General features: G+C 33.2%; 1 protein-coding gene across 1 annotated transcript in view; it reads right to left on the bottom strand.

Moving 5' to 3' along the window:
* Nucleotides 1-19,940, bottom strand: part of ADAM7 (ADAM metallopeptidase domain 7) — a 108,516-nt gene that overhangs the window by 20,957 nt on the left and 67,619 nt on the right. The window contains exons 10-16 of the mRNA XM_021698760.1: nucleotides 16,753-16,837; nucleotides 14,645-14,775; nucleotides 12,685-12,859; nucleotides 10,883-10,972; nucleotides 9,498-9,693; nucleotides 8,981-9,083; nucleotides 7,793-7,982 (exon numbers count right to left, since the gene is read on the bottom strand). Of these exons, the coding sequence (XP_021554435.1) occupies nucleotides 7,793-7,982; nucleotides 8,981-9,083; nucleotides 9,498-9,693; nucleotides 10,883-10,972; nucleotides 12,685-12,859; nucleotides 14,645-14,775; nucleotides 16,753-16,837 (970 nt within the window). The remainder of the gene's footprint in view (nucleotides 1-7,792; nucleotides 7,983-8,980; nucleotides 9,084-9,497; nucleotides 9,694-10,882; nucleotides 10,973-12,684; nucleotides 12,860-14,644; nucleotides 14,776-16,752; nucleotides 16,838-19,940) is intronic.

Here is a 19,940-nt window from a genome sequence, read left to right as displayed (position 1 = left end):
CAGATATCTCTTCAAGATCCTGATTTCAACTTTTTAAAATTATGTGCCTGAAAGTGAGATTCCTGGATCATAGGGTAGTTCTATCTTTAATTTTTTGAGGAACCACCATACTGTTTCTATAATGGCTATACCAATTTACATTCCCACCAACAGTGCACAAGGGTACCTTTTTTTCCACATCCTCACCAACATTTTTTATTTGTTGTCTTTTTGATAATAACCATCCTAACAGGTGTGGGGTGATATCTCATAGTGGCATTGATTTGCATTCCCTTGAATATTAATGATGTTGACCTCCTTTTCATTTACTTGTTGGTCATTTGTGTATCTTCTTTGGGAAAAAATAACCATTCAGGTCCTTACCTCATTTTTTTAAAATTGGACTATTTGTTTTTGTTTTTGTTTTTGCTATTGGTTGCATGAGTTACTTACTATTTTTATCTATTAACCCTTTATCAGATATGGGGCTTGCAAATATTTTTTCCCATTCCATTGATTACTTTTTCATTTTCTTGATTGTGGCCTTTGCTGAAGAAATCTTTTATTTTGATATAGTCTCACTTACTTATTTTTACATTTTTGCCTGTGCTTTTGTTGTCACATACAAAAACATCCAATCCTGGGCTTTTCTTTGTTCTTCTAATAATCCAAGATTATTAATTATTGTTTTGATCTCCTATTTGTGCAGATGTTCTATTTCTTCATCATTTAGTCTTGGTACATTTTATATTTCTCAGAATTTATCCATTTCTTTTAAATATTCAACTTGTATAATTATTCATAGTATTCTCTTATGATCCTTTGTATTTCTGTGATATCAGTTGTAATGTCTCCTTTGTCATTTATAATCTTATTATTTGAATCCTCTCCCTTTGTTCTTGGTCAGTCTACTTAAGGGTTTGTCAATTCTCTTTACCTTCTAAAAACCAAAACAATTTTTTTTTAAAGATTTTATTTATTTATTTGAGAGAGAGAGAATGAGAGAGAGAGCACATGAGAGGGGGGAGGGTCAGAGGGAGAAGCAGACTCCCTGTCAAGCAGGGAGCCCGATGCGGGACTCGATCCAGGGACTCCAGGATCATGACCTGAGCCGAAGGCAGTCGCTTAACCAACTGAGCCACCCAGGCGCCCCCAAAACAATTTTTTAAATCTCTTCTATTGTCTTTCTTGTTTCATTTATTTCTGCTCTAAAAAATCTTTGTTATTTCCTTACTTCTGCTAACTTTGGACTTAGTCTTTTTCTTTTTTTTCTAGTTCTTTTAAGTGTAACATTAGGTTGCTTATTTGAAATTTTTCTTTTTTCTTAAGGTAGGCTTTATCGCTATATACTTCCCTCTTTGAACTGGTTTTGCTGCATTTCGTAAGTTTGCTATGTTGTGCTTCCATTTTCCTTTATATCAGGTATTTTTTGGCTGCCCTTTCAATTTCTTCTTTACTCATTTTTTTTTTCAGGAGTGTATTGTTCAGTTTCCAAATATTTGTGAATTTTCCAAACTTCCTCCTGTTATTGAGTTCTAGTTTTCTATTACGGTCAGAAAAGATATTTGATATTATTTCAGTCTTCTTAAATGTGTTGAGACTTGTTTTGTAGCCCAACATATGATCTATCTCAGAGAATATTCCAAGTTTACTTGAGAAAAGTGTGTATTCTGTGGCTGCTGGATGGAATATTCTGTATATATCTGTTAGGTCCATTTGGTCTATAGAGTTATTCAAGCCTATTGTATTCTTTTTGATTCTCTGTGTAGATAATTTATCCATTGTTGAGAGTAGGGTATTAAAATACCATACTATTATTGTATTGTATTTCTCCTTTCTGTTTACTGTATATTTGCTTTATATCTTTAGGTCCTCTAATGTTTGGTGCATATTATATATACTTATAACTGTTACATCCTCTTAATGAATTGACTCCATTATCATCACATAGTGATCTTTGTTTCTTGTGACAGATTATGATTGAAAATGTATTTTGTCTGGTATAAATATGGCCACACTATTCTCTTTTTGTTGCCTTTTGCATGCAATATTTTTTCATCCTTTCACTTTAAGCCTATGTCCTTAAACATAACATGAGTGTTTTGTAGGCCATATATTGTTGGATCCTGGTTGTTTTTTTTTTTTTTTTTTAAGATGTTATTTATTTATTTGAGACAGAGAGAATGAGAGAGAGAGAGCACATGAGAGGGGGGACGGTCAGAGGGAGAAGCAGGCTCCCTGCCGAGCAGGGAGCCCGATGCGGGACTCGATCCAGGGACTCCAGGATCATGACCTGAGCCGAAAGCAGTCGCTTAACCAACTGAACCACCCAGGCGCCCAGTTGTTGTTGTTTTTTAACCCAACAGCCAATCTGTGTCTTTTGGATAGATAAATCTAGATTTAGTTTTGTCTGTCTAAACTAATTATTGATAGTTAAGAACTTACTATTTTCATTGTTAATTGTTTTCTGACTGCTTTATAGCTTCTTTGTTCCTTCCTTCCTCTTCTCCTGCCTTCCTTTGTGCTTTGTTGATTTTTTGCAGTGGTATGCTTTGATGTTTTTTCTCTTTATCTTTTGCGTATCTACTAGAATTTTTTTTTTTTTAAATCATTGTGATTACTATACTTTTACTTCTCCTTCCTCCATATTTCATGCTGTTAATATCACACTTTACATCTCTTTATATTGTGTACCCAGTATCAAACTATTGTAGTAATAGTTATTTTTAATATTCTTGTCTTTTAACTTTTATGTTAGAGTTAAAATACACTTATATACCATCTTCACAGTATTAAAGCATTCTGAATTTGACTGTATATTTACCTTTACCAATGAAAATTATACTACAAATGTTTTCATGTTGTTACTTAGCATCCTCTGTTTCAATTTGAAGAGTTCCCTTTAACACTACTTGTAAGTTGATATCCTTCCAAATATTTGGCTAATTTTCAGCCATTATTTGAAAAATTAATCTTTATTCCCCTTTCTCTCTTTCTCTTTCTTCTCCTTCTGGGACTCACATAATGCATATATTCATTTTTTGTCATTGGTGTCATATAGGTTCCATATGCTTTCTTCACTAGTTTTTATTCTTTTTTCTTTTGTTCCTCCAACTTTCTAATTTCAAATGACTTATCTTCAAGTTTGCTGATTTTTTTTTTTGAATGATCCAGTCTGCTGTTGAAGGTTTCCATTGACTTTTTCATTTCTATAATGTATTTTTCAGCTCCAGAATTTTTGTTTGGTTCTTTTTTTATGGTTTCTATTTCTTTGTTAAACTTATGTTGTTCATGCTTTGCTTTCCTGATTTCATTTAGTCATCTATCTGTGGTCCCTTGCATCCTTCTGAGCTTCTTTAAAATGATTACTTTGAATTCTTTGTCAAGCAAATCTTAGATATCCATTTCTTCAGGATTAGTTGCTAGAGCTTTATGAGTTTTCTTCAGATGGTATTATGTTTGCCTGAATCTTTGTGATCCGTGTACTGTTGCATTGGTGTCTGTGCATTTCAAGGAGCAGACATATTTTCCAGGTTTTACAGATTGGTTTTGTCAGGTAAAAACCTCATGTTGGATCCCTGGGCTGATGGGATTGCTTCCAGGATTGCAGTTGAGTGAGACTAGAGCCAGGTTATGTGGCTGCCATCTGGTCTGTAGTAAGATTTGCAGTTTACTGCTCTGTGACTAGGGGCTTGTGTAGATGTGGATTCTGCATAGTATCTGGGTGGACAGGAGTGCCTCTGTGACCTTGGTCACGTGGACTAGCAATGTGACAAGGGTCCACCACAGCACCTGAGTCAGATGACTGGCCTTCTTCTAGGTGCATGGATAGTTGTATCTCTTACTGGATTCTTGGCTTCTGCTGGGTCATTGAGCAAGAAGTCTCTGGGTGCATGGACCAGGCATGTTTCCTGGAAATCCTGTGGGCAGGAGGATTGTCTAGAACTGCACTTGGGATAAGAAGGAATGGAATGAATTCACAGGGCCATTTCAGGATCTGTGGTTGGACCAAGGTCTGCGCGTCTGCCTCCAGGGATATGGATGGATGTGTCTTCCGGGGGTGCCTAGGCAGATGTTGTTGGTGGTGGTACCAAAGCCAAATGAGGCTGTAGTCAAGCAGCAGGAGATATGGGTATTTAGGGATCTGTATCCAGGACTATGGTCAATAAGCCTGTCACCTGGGCATGGGCCTGCTCTTTCAAAATGGACCTCTGGTCTTGGACTCCATCAATGTTTTGCAAGATCCTACCTGGATTTCAAAGTTCCTACAAAGGTACTTTTTCCATGGCTGGCTGCCAAATTATCATTGTTGTGGGGAGATATTACTGGGACACATCCTATTCCACCATCTTGCTGATGCAATTCCCTGAAAATTCTTTCTGGCCACCAATTCAAAAATTACTTTAATGTTTTAAATAGGGAAATTTTAATCCATTTATATTTATTGTGATAAGTGATATGTTTAATTTTACTACTTTCATCTTATTATATGATTTTAAATGTTAGACATTTTAGCTTATCTTTTTATCTTTATTACCTTTTTCTGCAATTATTTAAAAGCTATGTTTTGTTTTCTAAACATTGATTCAGTTTACATTAAAATATTTAAATCTAAATCATTTTATCATTTCCAAGACTAAATAAGCATTAACTCTTCCTTATGTAAGATAAGACATTTGTCACATTTTTTATTCTTTTTTCTTCTTCTTAATTCATGTATTTGAGAAAACTGAAATTTGTAAAGATTGTTATTATTCACTATTCAATGTTTTTTAAGCTCTTATAATAAACACATTATTAATAAATAACTAGAATTTACTCAAAACTAGCATAGATTTTCTTGCTTGCAACTATTTCCTTAATGTTCTATCTTTTCATTTAACATTTTAGTTTAATTCATTTCCCAGTTGGCTAGAGTACTTCCTTGACTATTTTTCTTTTCAGAAATAAATGCTGTCTAATTTACTATAGTTTTTTTCATCATAAAGTGTGTGAGGATGTCCTTCTATTGCTTTATTATCTGAATAATAATTTGGCTGTATGTATGGTTTTAGGGTCCCAATACTTCCATTCTCCAGAGCTCCATAGATTTTGTTGCATTATTTTCTGGCATTTCTTTTTGAAGATAAATATAATGATAACCTGATAATTTGTTGTTGTTGAAAAATGATACTTGCCTTTTTTTGGGCTTATAGGACATTTTCTTTATTGTTGACTTCATGCTGTGAAGGTTAGTCTAAATGCTCACTTCTTCCTATGAATTTTTCCTTGTACTAAATGAGTTTTTATTTTATACATTCTTCAGCTCAGGGACATTTTTTATTATTATATCTTCAATTACACTTTTACCTATATTATGTTTTCTTTATCTAGGATTCCTATTAAAACTATATCAGATTTCTTAGAACTATTTTTCCTGTTTTTATTCATTTTCTTCTTTAGAATTCCTTTATCTCGTTCTTGTGTGTTAAGAAGTTTAGCTTCTAATTTACTATTTTTTTGTGGCTTACTACATTTCATGGTTTACTCCTCAAGTTACATATAAATCAGTAATTATGATTTATTTTGTAATTTGAAAGCAGTGCTTGTTGTTTTCAAATAATACCATTTTTATAGATTTAATATCCCTTTAAATCTGATTAAAATATAAATTTAACTTTTTTTCTAAAGGATTTCTCTCTTTTTTAATGTGCATCTGTTTCATAGGGGACTAACATCTGTGAATCCTCAGATTAATCTCCATTGTTCACACTGTTGAATTCTTTTGTCTGCTGCTATTTGTCCTCTTTGCTTATCCTTATAGAATGGATTTTCATAAATACATGATCAAATGAACATTGGAAAATGCCGCTAAAGTCCATGTAAATCTCTTTTCACATACTTCAGGCTCAACTAACGGAAACATTGAAATGTTTCTTATTTTGGTTTTGCCATTTTTATATGTTTAATAAAGAGAAAACTACAGAGACAGGTTTGCAGCAATTCTTTTGTGCCAGAGAAGACTAATTAGTATTATCCCTTCCTTCCCCACTCTCCTCTACTCTTCTTCCTTTCCACTCTATTATCCTTCCCTTTTCATCTATTCTCACTGTTTTTCTTTTGTTTTATTTTTCTTATCTATATTACTAAGAAAAAGGCATCCAAGGGAAATGGGATATGTTTGCCCCCATTTTCTATGCCAAATCAAATTTTACCCAAAAAGAAAAACTATTATGAGAAACCAGAATGTTTTTACTCATTTTAATTTAATCATATCTACAAATAGTCCTTCAATGTAAAAATGAGATGAAAAGCCTGTAACTAGTATCTTTGTGATCCATCTATAAACTGGCATTTACTATTCATGAATTCCCTCATTATGAATTGACCCAATAATCGGTACCATTGTGATTGGTACACTTCTATATTAAGACTTCTCTTGAAAAAATAAGCACTCTGTGTGGTGGCATATGGTCAAACATGCTTATAAGATCAAGATTCAGTAACAACTGCTTCCCTATAAATTCCTTTGGTCAATCACTGCCACTCATTATGGGATTCTATGAAGGGTAAGTCATACTTCTGCTTAATATTCCTGGATGATTTTTCTTACCTGGAGTGAATAGAAAATTGTTTGATATTTCTTTAGCCTGATACCTCATGCACACTATCATTGGAAGTCCTTGAACTTTATAATATGTGGTTGATACACATACTTAAAATTTCACAAATATAGATTCCTCATCGTTTTGATATTTAGTTATTTTAATGAGAAACTAATAGTTATGTATATAGATCTGAAATATAGATCTCCATTAAATTATTAAATTCTAATTCCCTTTTTTACATTCTGAATTTTGTTTTTCAATTCATTTCTCTATCACATTACATGAATGAAACTGTAATGTTTGTGGGTGGTAGTATGGGAGGAGAGGACATATATCACAGACAGAAACTATATTATTTCAAAATAACTGATTTTTAAAAAGTATTATGTTTTCCATATATTCCTGTGTTTATAAACCTTGATGAGTTGGCTGTTGTTTTTAGTACACGTTCTAAAGTTTTCATCTTGGAATGATAAACCTCTTCTGATCTGGCCTTATTCTAGCTGCTCAACTTCATTTTCTGACATTTTACCCAAAGCTCCAGTCACGCTGAAATTGTCAACTACCTGACTGTGCCATTCATTTTGTACCTTTGCATATTATCTAGGTATTTCTTTTTAAAAAGTCTTTTCTCATTTTGTCTGAATTGAAAAATGTTCATCATGTCAAAGCTGAAATGTCACTCATTTAATGGCATCATAATATGCCATTCATGTTCTCCAAGTGAAGGCAATCACTTCTTCCTTTGGACTCAAATGTTCATTAGTTACACCACTATGAAAGCACTTGTGTTAGATTGTAATACATATAATTTAATTTATGAAATTCTCAAGTACACTCATATTTTCCTCATTTGTGTCCAGTATGGCTGCTGGCACCATAGTATGTGCCCAATAAATATGGCTGAATGAATGAAATAATTGAAGAAAATATGTCTACTTCATAGTCAAATTAATTTAAAAAATTATGTCTATAATTTCACTAGCTGTCTACTGTAAGATACTAATTAAGCACACTTATCACATTCACATATCATTTTGTATAACAGAGATCAGGCAAAATGAATATTTATTATAGGGTTATTACTACTTTGCTCAATTAAAAAAAAGTTGCCCATTTGTTTCTGCTTTCCCATTTATAGGCCCTCAGGAACCAATTATAGAAAATAATGTTTTGAAGTGGCTGAACCAAGAAGTTTTTAAAAAAACAAAGGGCTTTCATCTTACCATTCCATCTCCACATTTTGTTCCAGGAGCAACCAGGCCCAAATCTTTAGAATTGTGGTATAAAATAAAAGTTTTGCACTCATTGGTGACATTCTGCTTTGAAATCTTCTTAAGGTGATTAATCTTTTCTTTTCCAGGAAGAGATGAATGCTGCCCTCTGCTGCAGTGTATCTTTCCACATTTGACATCTCTGAAGGAAAGGGAGAATATTCTCAGACTCGTGACCAGGAAATAGAAATTTATAGAGATGAGGCTGGCAGTGAAGTGGCTTGGCCACTTTCCTCTAGACCCAGGCTTACCAATGGGCTGCAGAGGCACCAAGAGAGGCAGGGCCAAAGGTTAGACAAAGTCCTGATTCTGGGAACTGTGATGAGTAGGTGAAGATGTAAAATGATTGTATTTCTTTATAGTTCTGTGGTTCTCACAAATCAGTATTAGCTCCGGTTTACAGAAGGGTATTTCCTATTAGTAATTTGAGTTCGTCTAACTTTCATCAAGATGTTAAGATTTCTTTCTTATTCTTTCTTGAACAGAGCACATCAGTTAATTCTCACAACAAACCTGTGAGTTTGATGTTATTATAATACCCATTTTACAAATTAGGCAACAATTGGAAGTAAGAGGAAGTTAAGTGACTGCCCAGTTTCACCTATTCTAGGTGAAACTTTTGACCAAAGGTGTCTGTTGTTGTTTTCAGTCCAAATCCTGTTTTGTGGCACAGAAAAAAAGCCTTTCTGAGTATAATAAATCTGGAAGAACGACACAGCTAATACCTTTTTAAAATCAGATCTAACTTCCACTTCTCCCCTTCCTTCCAATTTGAAGCTCTACTCTTCTTTTCTTGTTAGGGCTTCACTTGTTTCCCTCTCACGGCTTCTTTTCCCCTTTTCCACTTTATTTTCCTCCTCCTGTTTGCTCTGTCCTATTTTTTTTTGTAACTTCTCTTCCTCCCTTTCTTTCCTAATTTTAACTCTTTCCCATCTTTCCTCCTTATATTCCATGACCTTCAACTCATAAATATAGTATGTAAATGCCAGTTACACAGTCAGGGATGTGTGCATGTTCCCTCACTCCCTCTCCTCCTAATCTCCTCAGTAAAAAGAGGTTAGCAGCTGTCAGAGCAAGAGCAGTTCTGAATTTGCAAAAAAACTCTTAGAAGGCACTTGCTTTTCTTTACATGGTACTTACTTCTCTTCACAGGGAATTACTCTGTTTTCCTTGTTTTTGCAGTATCCAAATCTATTTCCTTTTTTATTCATTTCATAGCAGAGATCAGAACTGTCTTTCACCTCTAGGATCCAAAATGGAATGATTAGAGTAAAATAATAAAAACATGAATGTTATAAATCATAAAATATCTTATTTTTCTAATGTAATTGGAACTTTAGTATCATGTAGTGGTAAGGAAGAAAGGGATAAATAAATCACTTTAAAGCTATCCTATTGCATCAGGAGGATATTTTACAGAGGAGTATGGATATAAAAAAATAACAAACATACCTTAACCCACATACTGAGCTAGTTAATTAATATTAGAGATAATATCAACTAATATTAAAGGTAATATCCAGAGAGATTTGAGGTAAGATCTGGGAAGAATGCCACAAATGGCATTATCTTCAATCTTGCCCCCAAATCTTTACAGGATAATAATAGAAATAATAACTATAATGTTTATCAGCCATTCACTGTAATTGTCTCTCACCATTATCAAAGAATTGAGAGCACTGATCATCCCGGGTGGGACATTTCCCCATGAAGCAGTAGCCTTTTGCATTCTTGCAAGGAAATCCATTTACTTGGAATTTGTCCTTAGGACATGCAGAAGAGTAGCCAGTACACACTTCAGGAAAATCACATTCATCTTTTGCTGGTCTGCATATGGACCCTGATTTTTTCATCTGTTGAAGAAAAACAAAAAGACTAATAAATTTTGGGTACATTTAGGTAGCTTAAGTTTCAGTAAGTAGGAGGAAGTTTGACCCACATGAGAGATGATGGACTCTGGAAAACAAACTGAGGGTTCTAAAGGGGAGGGGGGTGGGAGGATGGGCTAGCCTGGTGATGGGTATTAAAGAGGGCACGTTCTGCATGGAGCACTTGGTGTTATATGCAAACAATGAATCATGGGACCCTGCATCAAAAACTAATGATGTAATGTATGGTGATTAACATAACAATAAAAATTTTAATAAAAAGTTTTAAGTTTGGATCATGACTTTCTTCTCCATTCCACTGAGAATTATTATCATTTGTAAATGTGTTGGCTTTTATGTAATTTCAGGAATGACACAATGGTGTTTTTGAAAATCTGTATTAGAACAGCATTGGGCAAAGTTGGAAGGGACATAAAATGGAGAAATGAGCAAGAGGTCTGTTCATCTTGCTCCAGGACATACCATCACCAGCACACACATACAACTGGAAATCCCTACCTATCTATAATGAGGAATCTCCACTCCCAAGAAATCACATCACTCCAAATGAATTGGAAAAATACCCTGACTCATTGCTGGAGGAAAGTGCATGGAAATATTTGTTTATTCAGCCACCCAATATGCATTTAATTGAAATGAGTCCTAGAAAGATTTGAAAATGAACAAGACATGCTTCCTTTCCTCACAATATAGTGTGTTGAAAGTAATGTCATTAAAACTTTGGACAGAGTCATTTGGATTTTTGATTGCCTTTCCTAGGGATATATCTCCATGTATTAGTCACTCTCACTTTCCAATTCCAGTATAATCCTTTTCCCTTCTAGTTCACTGTTGGAATGCTACCCCTTCCACCACCACCACACACGAGGTTAAATATGCTGGCAATGATTTACAAAGAAACAAGAATAATGTTTATCATCTAACTCTACTCCTAAAAGACCAAGTGATACCTACTTCTCCACTCTCCAGGCCATAGCATTGCCCAGGGCTTAGAAGTCACAACAACCCAGAAGACGCATTACTGGGGAGAAGCAAGCCTAACCCTAATCTGGGATTAGTAGTGTAGGATCATTCAGTGGACAGCCAATTCTGTCATCCTATGTATACTAAATAAACTGAAAATGGAGAACCTAGTTCTAGCACAGGTCCTTACCTGACAAGATTCACAGCATTCTCCTTCTGCACAAGTAAATCCTGGCCTCAAGACACACTTGTTTGCATCACAGCAACGATTAGTGCACTCCTGGCAATGATCAAAAATTAAAGATCAGTAATTGGTTTGTAGTTAAGGTCTCGTTTAATAAGTTATTCTGTGTAATTTATCATTACTTGTCTTTCAGAGTTAAATCCAAATGCATGATCCTTGGCTATGACATGTATATGAAGACTACTGCTTGTAACTGGTCTCTGGAACTTTTACTTTTTTTTTTAAGATTTATTTATTTATTTGAGAGAGAGAGAGAAAGGACGTGCGTGTGTGAACAGGGGGAGGGGCAGAGGGAGAGGGAGAGAATCTCAAGCAGACTCCCTGCTCAGCACCGAGCCCAACGCGGGGCTCGATCCCAGGACCCTGAGATCATGATCTGAGTCGAAATTAAGAGTTGGAGGCTTAACTGACTAAGCCACTCAGGTGCCCCTATTTTGTTTTCTTCCCAATTAGCTGTTCAATACTCTACACTAATGAATTTTCATCAGCAGCTCACAAGGTCCAAAGTTTCTGATCTTCCATTTTCCTGATGACTTCCATTCTTTGGAAGGGCCCTGCTACTTCTCTATACGAAAGGTTTAATATGAGATATTAGAATTTCTGAAGATCTAATTTTACATTTTCCTCAAGATGCTGAGTATTTCAAGCTGAACTTTGTTGTTGTTTTTAATGCATCATTAAATAATAACAGCAGGATGGACACATAGGCCTTATCTGCTCGAACAAAATTAAAATTGCAAAAGAAATTGTCTGAAAAATGTAATGTTAAGTACTTCATGTGTTAGAATGAAACTGTAGAACCATTCTAAAGAATGTACATGGGCAAAAGCCTCAATTTCCAAAGTTAAGAGCCTCTTTACAGGCGCCTAGGTGGCTCAGTCATTAAGTGTCTGCCTTCGGCTCAGGCCATGGTCCCAGGGTCCTGGGATTGAGTCCCACGTCGGGCTCCCTACTCGGCAGGAAGCCTGCTTCTCCCTCTCCCACTCCCCCCCTGCTGTGTTCCCTCCCTCGTTGTCTCTCTCTCTGTCAAATAAATAAATAAAGTCTAAAAAAAAAAAGAGCCTCTTTACATTTAATCTGAGACATTTGAAAACTAGGTGTTGCAACCTCTTTACATATCACTGTCCCCACTCTGATCATGGAGTCTCTGATTCACTTACTATTAGATTTATTTTGAATTTTGTAGTGTCTACAGTATACATACTACATACGTGGTCTTCAGACCAGCAGTATCAACATAATCTTGCAGGTTGCTGGGAATAAAGGATCTCAGCCTCACTTCAGGCCTACAGAATCAGAATCCACATTTTAACAACATCTCCAGCAAGATCATTATACATAATTCATGACTTGGTAAGATGCCTTGCAATGAGGCTACACCAATGACTTGTTTTGAAACAAGACAAAAAAACACATTATTTAAAACTTTACAAGGAATATCATGGTTGATTAATGGTTAACTCCCTGCCTAGGTTCTAGCAGAGCATAAACTTTGTAATTTATTTATTTTTTATTTTTTTTAAAGATTTTATTTATTTATTTATTAGGGAATGAGAGAGAGAGAGAAAAACAGCATGAGATGGGAGAGGGTCAGAGGGAGAAGCAGGCTCCCTCTGAGCCGGGAGCCGGATGTGGGACTCGATCCCAGGACTCTGGGATCATGACCTGAGCCAAAGGCAGTAGCCTAACCAACTGAGCCACCCAGGTGCCCCTAAACTTTGTAATTTAAAGACATTATTTGCAAATACCTGAATGGGGCCACAATCACACTCTTCTCCTTCATCCAACTTCTTGTTTCCACAATATGGGTAATTACTTAATTTATCAGAAAATGGAGTATTGAACATGCATGTTGGATTATAATCCTTCAGGTGTTGCAGGTACTGAATTCTGTTGCATTTACTGAATTTTAGTGCAGGAATGCTAGAGTTCAGATGAGTTAAAAATAAAGATTAATTTTATCAATGCATAGTGGTGGAACAGCTATGAAACTTTTATGAAGGATTTAGAAAGAATAAATATAAATGATGAACTCCAGAAGTCCATTTACTTCTCCTACTCTATTGTTAATAGGAGAGTAGCAAGTGGGCTTTTATTATAGAAAATGTCTTATTGAAACAACCAACACATGATATTCTAGTGAACATACTCTGACTATATATCATCCAGAAAGTCCTTCCTGGAGCCCACAGTTTAGACTGAATGTGCTTGCTGCTCCTAGATCACTTTTTATTTGTTCCTCTTGACATAATCTATGTATTTATCATTTATGCAAGATTACGAGCTTCTCAATGCAGGGACTGTATTTTTTTTAAATAAGTACTAATTAGTACAATGCCTGGCACAAAGTAGTTCTTTATAAACATTGTTGAAACAAATGATTTATTTAGTAATATCTTACACATCCTAGGAATGCACTATCCTTCTGAAAAGTTCAAAGACTAAAAAGACTAAAATTCACTTCCCTTCTGCCTTCCTTTTGTTTTGACTCCTTTGTCGTTATTGACACTTGATGGAGACAGATGGACTTTTAGAGGCTTAAAAACATTACTTTGGAATGGTGGGGCCCTGAAAAATACTACTAATTATGTAGATAATGATATAAAATTAGATATCAGTAACTTAGTTCTTACTCTATGCCAGTCACTGTACTTGGGTGCTTTCACTACTTTACTCCATTTTTTTTATTATGTTATGTTAATCACCATACATTACATCATTAGTTTTAGACGTAGTGTTCCATGATTCATTGTTTGTGTGTAACACCCAGTGCTCCATGCAGAACGTGCCCTCTTTAATACCCATCACCAGGCTAACCCATCCTCCCACCTCCTCCCCTCTGGAACTTTCAGTTTGTTTTTCAGAGTCCATTGTCTCACTACTTTACTTCATGTAATCAATACATGGAAGCACTGATCATCATTATAAACACTTTCCTTATATGAAATGTACCGTGTACCCTCTGTGAAGGAGTTCAAAAATGTGTAAAGTTTAGGAGCTGGGCTGCAGGTAATTCACAGCATGGTGGGAGGATACAGGACATTCATTCATTCTGTAATATACTGTACTTAGTATGTAACGGACTTTTCTAGACAGTGTGATAAAACAGTGAAGAAAACAGACAAAACCTTCTGACCTCATGAAGTTTATATTTTGTTGGAAGAATAAAATAATAAGCAAGCTTAAGTAGATAATGCATAGACTATATTAGATAGTGATTAATACTAAGAATGGAAAAAAAAACAAAGAAGAAAGGGATGGATAATGCCATAGTATGTATATGAGGAGACAGGGTTGAAAAATTAGATCAGGTGGCTGGGGAAAGTTTAGCTGAGAACGACATTTGAGTAAAGAGTTGAAGGAGGAAATTAGAGTTTATAGCAAAAATGATAAAACAAGGCACATAGAGTGTATTCCTCTCCTAGGCACCTTAGTATAATTTACTAATTAATCATTGTATATTTTTGCGATATGTTCAGATGGAGTTTTAGAATTTCTCTCACCATGTCACTAGGACAGACACTACCAACTGATAAGATTTAGCCCCGAAGGGAAACAGCCTATCATGGCTGGTTTCATTATATAGACCTTATGGAATATATTAGGAAAATGTTCACATAATAACAATATATCTCTACAATATGGAGTTCTAACCAAGAGCCACACCCAAAATATTTAAACGTCTTCTCTACATTGTTTGAATCTTACCTTCCACCACGATCCATCACACATTTCTCAAAATTACAGGTACACGGGTAATCATCATGCTTCATCCCAAGGTTATGCCCCAGCTGATGTGCAATTCTGCTTGCAACTACATTTAGGTCAGGCAAAAGATCCTGAGGCCAAGAAAAGATGTGCATTAGAAATTTCTATAAGATAATGCTTTCGAGGACATAGTGTTTAGAACTACTGGTTGAGACCTGGTTTCTAGCTTCTGGTTAACTAGTACTTATTTGAGAGGCCATGAAATTTGTTACCTCCCTGTCCTGCCCTCAGTTCCTTTAATTCTATAATGAGGTTAGACAAATGACCTTTTGAGTGTCTTTAACTCTAGCATTTTGAAATTCTTTTTTGTGGCACAGTAATAGTCATCATTGTTGGATTTCTATAAACTCATTCTTACAAATAGCTAAAAATTATAAACTAATGTCCTACACAATACAATAAATATTATTGATTTGCCTTTTATATACGAGATATTCAAAGATGGCAAAAATAAAAAATATGTGAGGTTCATGTTTTCAGAGTACAGTCTCACATTGCACAACAGTGGTATGTGATCATGAGGAGGAAATTTCTACTATGAAGAAAACCAGAAGTTCAGTGATTTGAAATCCAAGGCAGAGTTGATTGTTCCCTCTGTTGGTAGCTCTATTTCATGTTTTAATCTCTATATTAAGTATAAAAAACTTAATTTCCAGGGACGCCTGGGTGGCTCAGTCGGTTAAGCGTCTGCCTTCGGCTCAGGTCATGATCCCAGGGTCCTGGGATCGAGTCCCGCATCGGGCTCCCTGCTCCGCGGGGAGCCTGCTTCTCCCTCTGCCTCTGTCTCTCTCTCTGTCTCTCATGAATAAATAAAAATAAATAAAATCTTTAAAAAAAAAAAAAACAACTTAATTTCCAAAAAGGGGTGGGATATCAGGTTACTCTAAAGGTAAAATTCCCCTAATTTGATTATTTCATCTTACTCATTTGAAGTTTAAAATGTGTTCTGGATGGGCGGTAATGTCGTAATTGGAGTGGTGACAGCCTATATTAGATTATATGGATTCTACTATGCAAAATTTGTGCTATTAAAATACCATAATCAAAGGCATAATCATAAAAAGAACTATGTAATAAATAGATCATGTACAAGTTTTTAATTTCAAGGTCTTTTTTTTTAAGATTTTATTTATTCATTTGACAGAGAGAGACAGAGAGAGAGAGCAAGAGAGGGAACACAAGCAGGGAAGTGGGAGAGGGAGAAGCCGGCTTCCTGCTGAGCAGGGAGAGGATGCAGAGCTCGATCCCAGGACCCTGGGATCATGACATGAGCTGAAAGGCAAATGCCCCAAGGTCTTAATAAGACTTAGATAAGACTACTTGGACAGCATCTATTAGAAGCTTAGTGACTTGGGAAAAATACCAGATAAAATAGATAGGTCAGCATTTTGAACATCTTACTCTTTCTGAAAATGAATTTCAAGGTTGTCTTGATATGATATTTTAAATGGTTTATGCACTCTATTTTCAACACAAGAACAATTATCTTCCCTTGCTAACAGCCATCAAGTTTTGTGTACTTTACCTGTCCTTATAAATAACTATATACAATATGCAAATAAGCTTTTCTAATCTCTGTATGTCAATTTGTATATGATTTTTAAAGTTCTAAACAACACTGGTTTACCTTCATTGTTCATCTGTAGTTTTTATAAAACATTTATTTTCCTATTTAATAAAGGAAACATACAGTTTAATCATGACATATCTTGGTGGGAATATATGACAGAATTCAATACATGGCCTCTTTCCCTTCTTTCTTTCTTTCTTTCTTTCTTTCTTTCTTCCTTTCTTTCTTTCTTTCTTTCTTTCTTTCTTTTTCTTTTTTTCTTTCTTTCCTTTCTAGGCTCCACCCCCAGAGCAGAGCCCAACATGGGGCTTGAACTCATAACCCTGAGATCAAGACCTGAGCTGAGATCAAGAGTTGAATGCTGAACCAATTGAGCCACCCAGGTGCCCCTGGTCCCTTTCAATAGGACACAGAAAATTTATAAAAATTAAATTCAAACTTTGTGATTAAGTTACATAACAAATAAAACACAGCCTACCTTAACAACACTGGAGGAATAATAAGGCCGGCATATGCCCTCTGAATAAGAAGTTCCTTGTGCATGTGTATAGAGCCACTTCCCACTATAAACAAGATGCAAATACACTCTTCAGTCTGAGGCAGTGGTTTAATTAACACAAAGATTGAATTGCAGTGAATATTCACAATGCTAGTGCCTTTGCACATAAAAGTGTCTTTTTTTGTGGAGTTCTAGAATTGAGGATGATCTTAGTTTTTTATTAAGCTCATTTAAAATTTGTGTTATATTAGAGGTATTGAAAAAATCAGTATGATCTAAACTTGAAATCCTAAAAAAAGTACTTTCAAAAAAATAATGTGAGAGTCTAATTTTACATGGCTTACTCTACACTCAGCTTTGGATAAACCACTTAAAAGACCAAAAACTTAAGTTAAAAAGTGTTTGGAGGGAAAAATACAACATAAGTAAATAGACTCAATATCATGATTAATTAATTAGCTATATAGTTGAAAATTTTTAGAAAATTTTAATCAACCATAGAAACTCATAGAGGATTAGATAACTATAACAAACATTTAAAAGAGTTGTCGTGTGAACTATTCTTGGATTACCTAAAAAGACAGATGTAGACGTGTATATGAAGGAAATCCAGACTTGACATGTTCTCAAGAACATTTAGAGTTGGACCACTTTAAAGAGCAATCATGAGCTTGATGGGGTCTTGGGATATAGATGAGTTCAGTGGGGTGGAGTCCAGAGCCAGGGATTAAGAAAGAATTCTTGAGATGTCTTCCGTGCAAAATGGTGGTTTATTAAAGCACAGGGACAGGACCCGAGGGCAGAAAGTTCTGCTGCCCCGGGGTTGTGAGCGGTAACTAATTATATACTATGGGGTTGGGGGAGGTAAGGAAAAAAGGAGATTTCTCAAAGAACTTTCATATGCTAAAGAAGACTCACAAGATACTGGAGGTCTTGCCATTGTCAAGTTAAGGTTGTTTACCCCGCTAGTAAGGCATTAACATTAAGATAGTTGGGAACTTCCTTGAGGAACATTACACTCTGCCCACTTCAATTATCTGTCAATGGGCTGCAGGTTGTAAGGGCATTTAATTGTATCTACATTTCCTTCTGGAAGTTAGGTTATTGATGGATAGGAATACTTTGTTCTTGTAGATTGCTAAGACATTTGTAAACTGAGGGAGACTCATGTCTTGTAGGATTGTGATCTCTATAAGTTAACTATTTGTTTTCCCTTCAGGGCAGCCAGGAATGTCTGAGGAATGTCACATATATCCCACGGGGAGATTGTGGGGTGTCAGCTTCTGCTTTGTCCTCAGTTTCCCTTCTTTCTGTTGCCTCATCAAGCTGGAAGACCACACTTGGAATATATTAAGAAGATTCAAATATGAGAAAGGCGGTCAGGCTACATGACCCCTTTCAGTCTTTAACTTTTTTAATCAAGAAGACATGCTCTCCCTAATGTGAATTGTGCAAGACTGTTGAATCACAGACCTGTACCTCTGAAACAAGTAATACATAATATTATATATTATATATACTATAATATTATATATAACATAATACATTATATGTTAAAAAAAAGAAGAAGAAGAAGAAGATAGCAGGAGGGAAAGAACGAAGGGGGGGAATCGGAGGGGGAGATGAAACATGAGAGATGATATATATATGATGGGTATGAAGGAGGCCACGTTCTGCACGGAGCACTGGGTGTTATACGCAAACAATGAATCATGGAAGACTATATCAAAACCTAATGATGTAATGTATGGTGATTAACATAATAATGAAAAAAAAGAATTTTTTTATAATTATGTTATAAATATAATTATATTTATATATAAATTACATATATTATATTAAATATATTTTCTATATATTATATATCAAATATATACAAATATATATTTAAATATATTAAATATATAGTAAAATATATATGTAAATTATAAATATACTTAATAATTTAATATATATTTAATATTTAATATATAATAATATATATTAAAATTATAAATATAATTTATATTATATATTTATATATTTATATATAATTTATAATATATATAAATTTATAATTTTTATATATTATTATATGTAAAATTATTTTATATCATTTTATATTATTATATATAAATAAATATATATTATATGTAATATATTTTATATATTATATATTTTATATTAATATATAATTTATGTTAAATATAAATTTATAATTTTTATGTATTATTATATGTAAAATTATTATTTTCTATCATTGTATATTATTATATATATATTATATATATTTTTATATGTTATATATTTTATATTAATATATAACTTATGTTATATACAAATTTATTATTTTTATGTGTTATATGTAAAATTATTATTTTTATATCATTATATTATATTATTATATATATAAAATATATACATAATATATATTATGTATATATTTTACATATTTTATCTTAATATATAATTTACGTTATATAGAAATTTATAATTCTATGTATTATTAATTTAAAATTATTATTTCTTTATCATTATATTATATTATTATATATAAAATATATAATATATATAAAATATATATATCATATATATAATATATATTTTACATATTATATATTTATATATAATTTATGTTATATATACATTTATAATTATTATGTATTATATGTAAAATTACTTTTATATCATTATATTATATTATTATATATATATTTTATATATTATATATAAATATATTTATATTATATATATTATATGTATTTTATATATTTTATATTATATATAATTTATTTTATATATAAATTTATAATTTTTATGTAAAATTATTATTTTTATATCATTATATGATTATATATAATATATATAAAATATATATAATATATATAATTTCATATATATAATATATATATGAAATAAATATAAAAAATATATATTTTATATAATATATATATTTTACATATTTTATCTTTATATATAGTTTATGTTATATATAAATTTATAATTTTTATGTATTATTTATGTAAAATTATTATTTTTATATCATTATATTATATTATTATACATATAATATTTATAAAAATATTTATATTTTATATATAATATATATTTTACATATTTTATATTTATATATAATTTGTTATATATAAATTTATAATTTTTATGTATTATTATATGTAAAATTATTA

Source organism: Neomonachus schauinslandi, chromosome 2 (genome assembly GCF_002201575.2).
Source record: "Neomonachus schauinslandi chromosome 2, ASM220157v2, whole genome shotgun sequence".
In the NCBI taxonomy this organism is placed as follows: Eukaryota; Metazoa; Chordata; class Mammalia; order Carnivora; family Phocidae; genus Neomonachus; species Neomonachus schauinslandi.
Note: the sequence above shows the minus strand (reverse complement) of the source record. Positions and strands in the feature narration are given on the sequence as shown.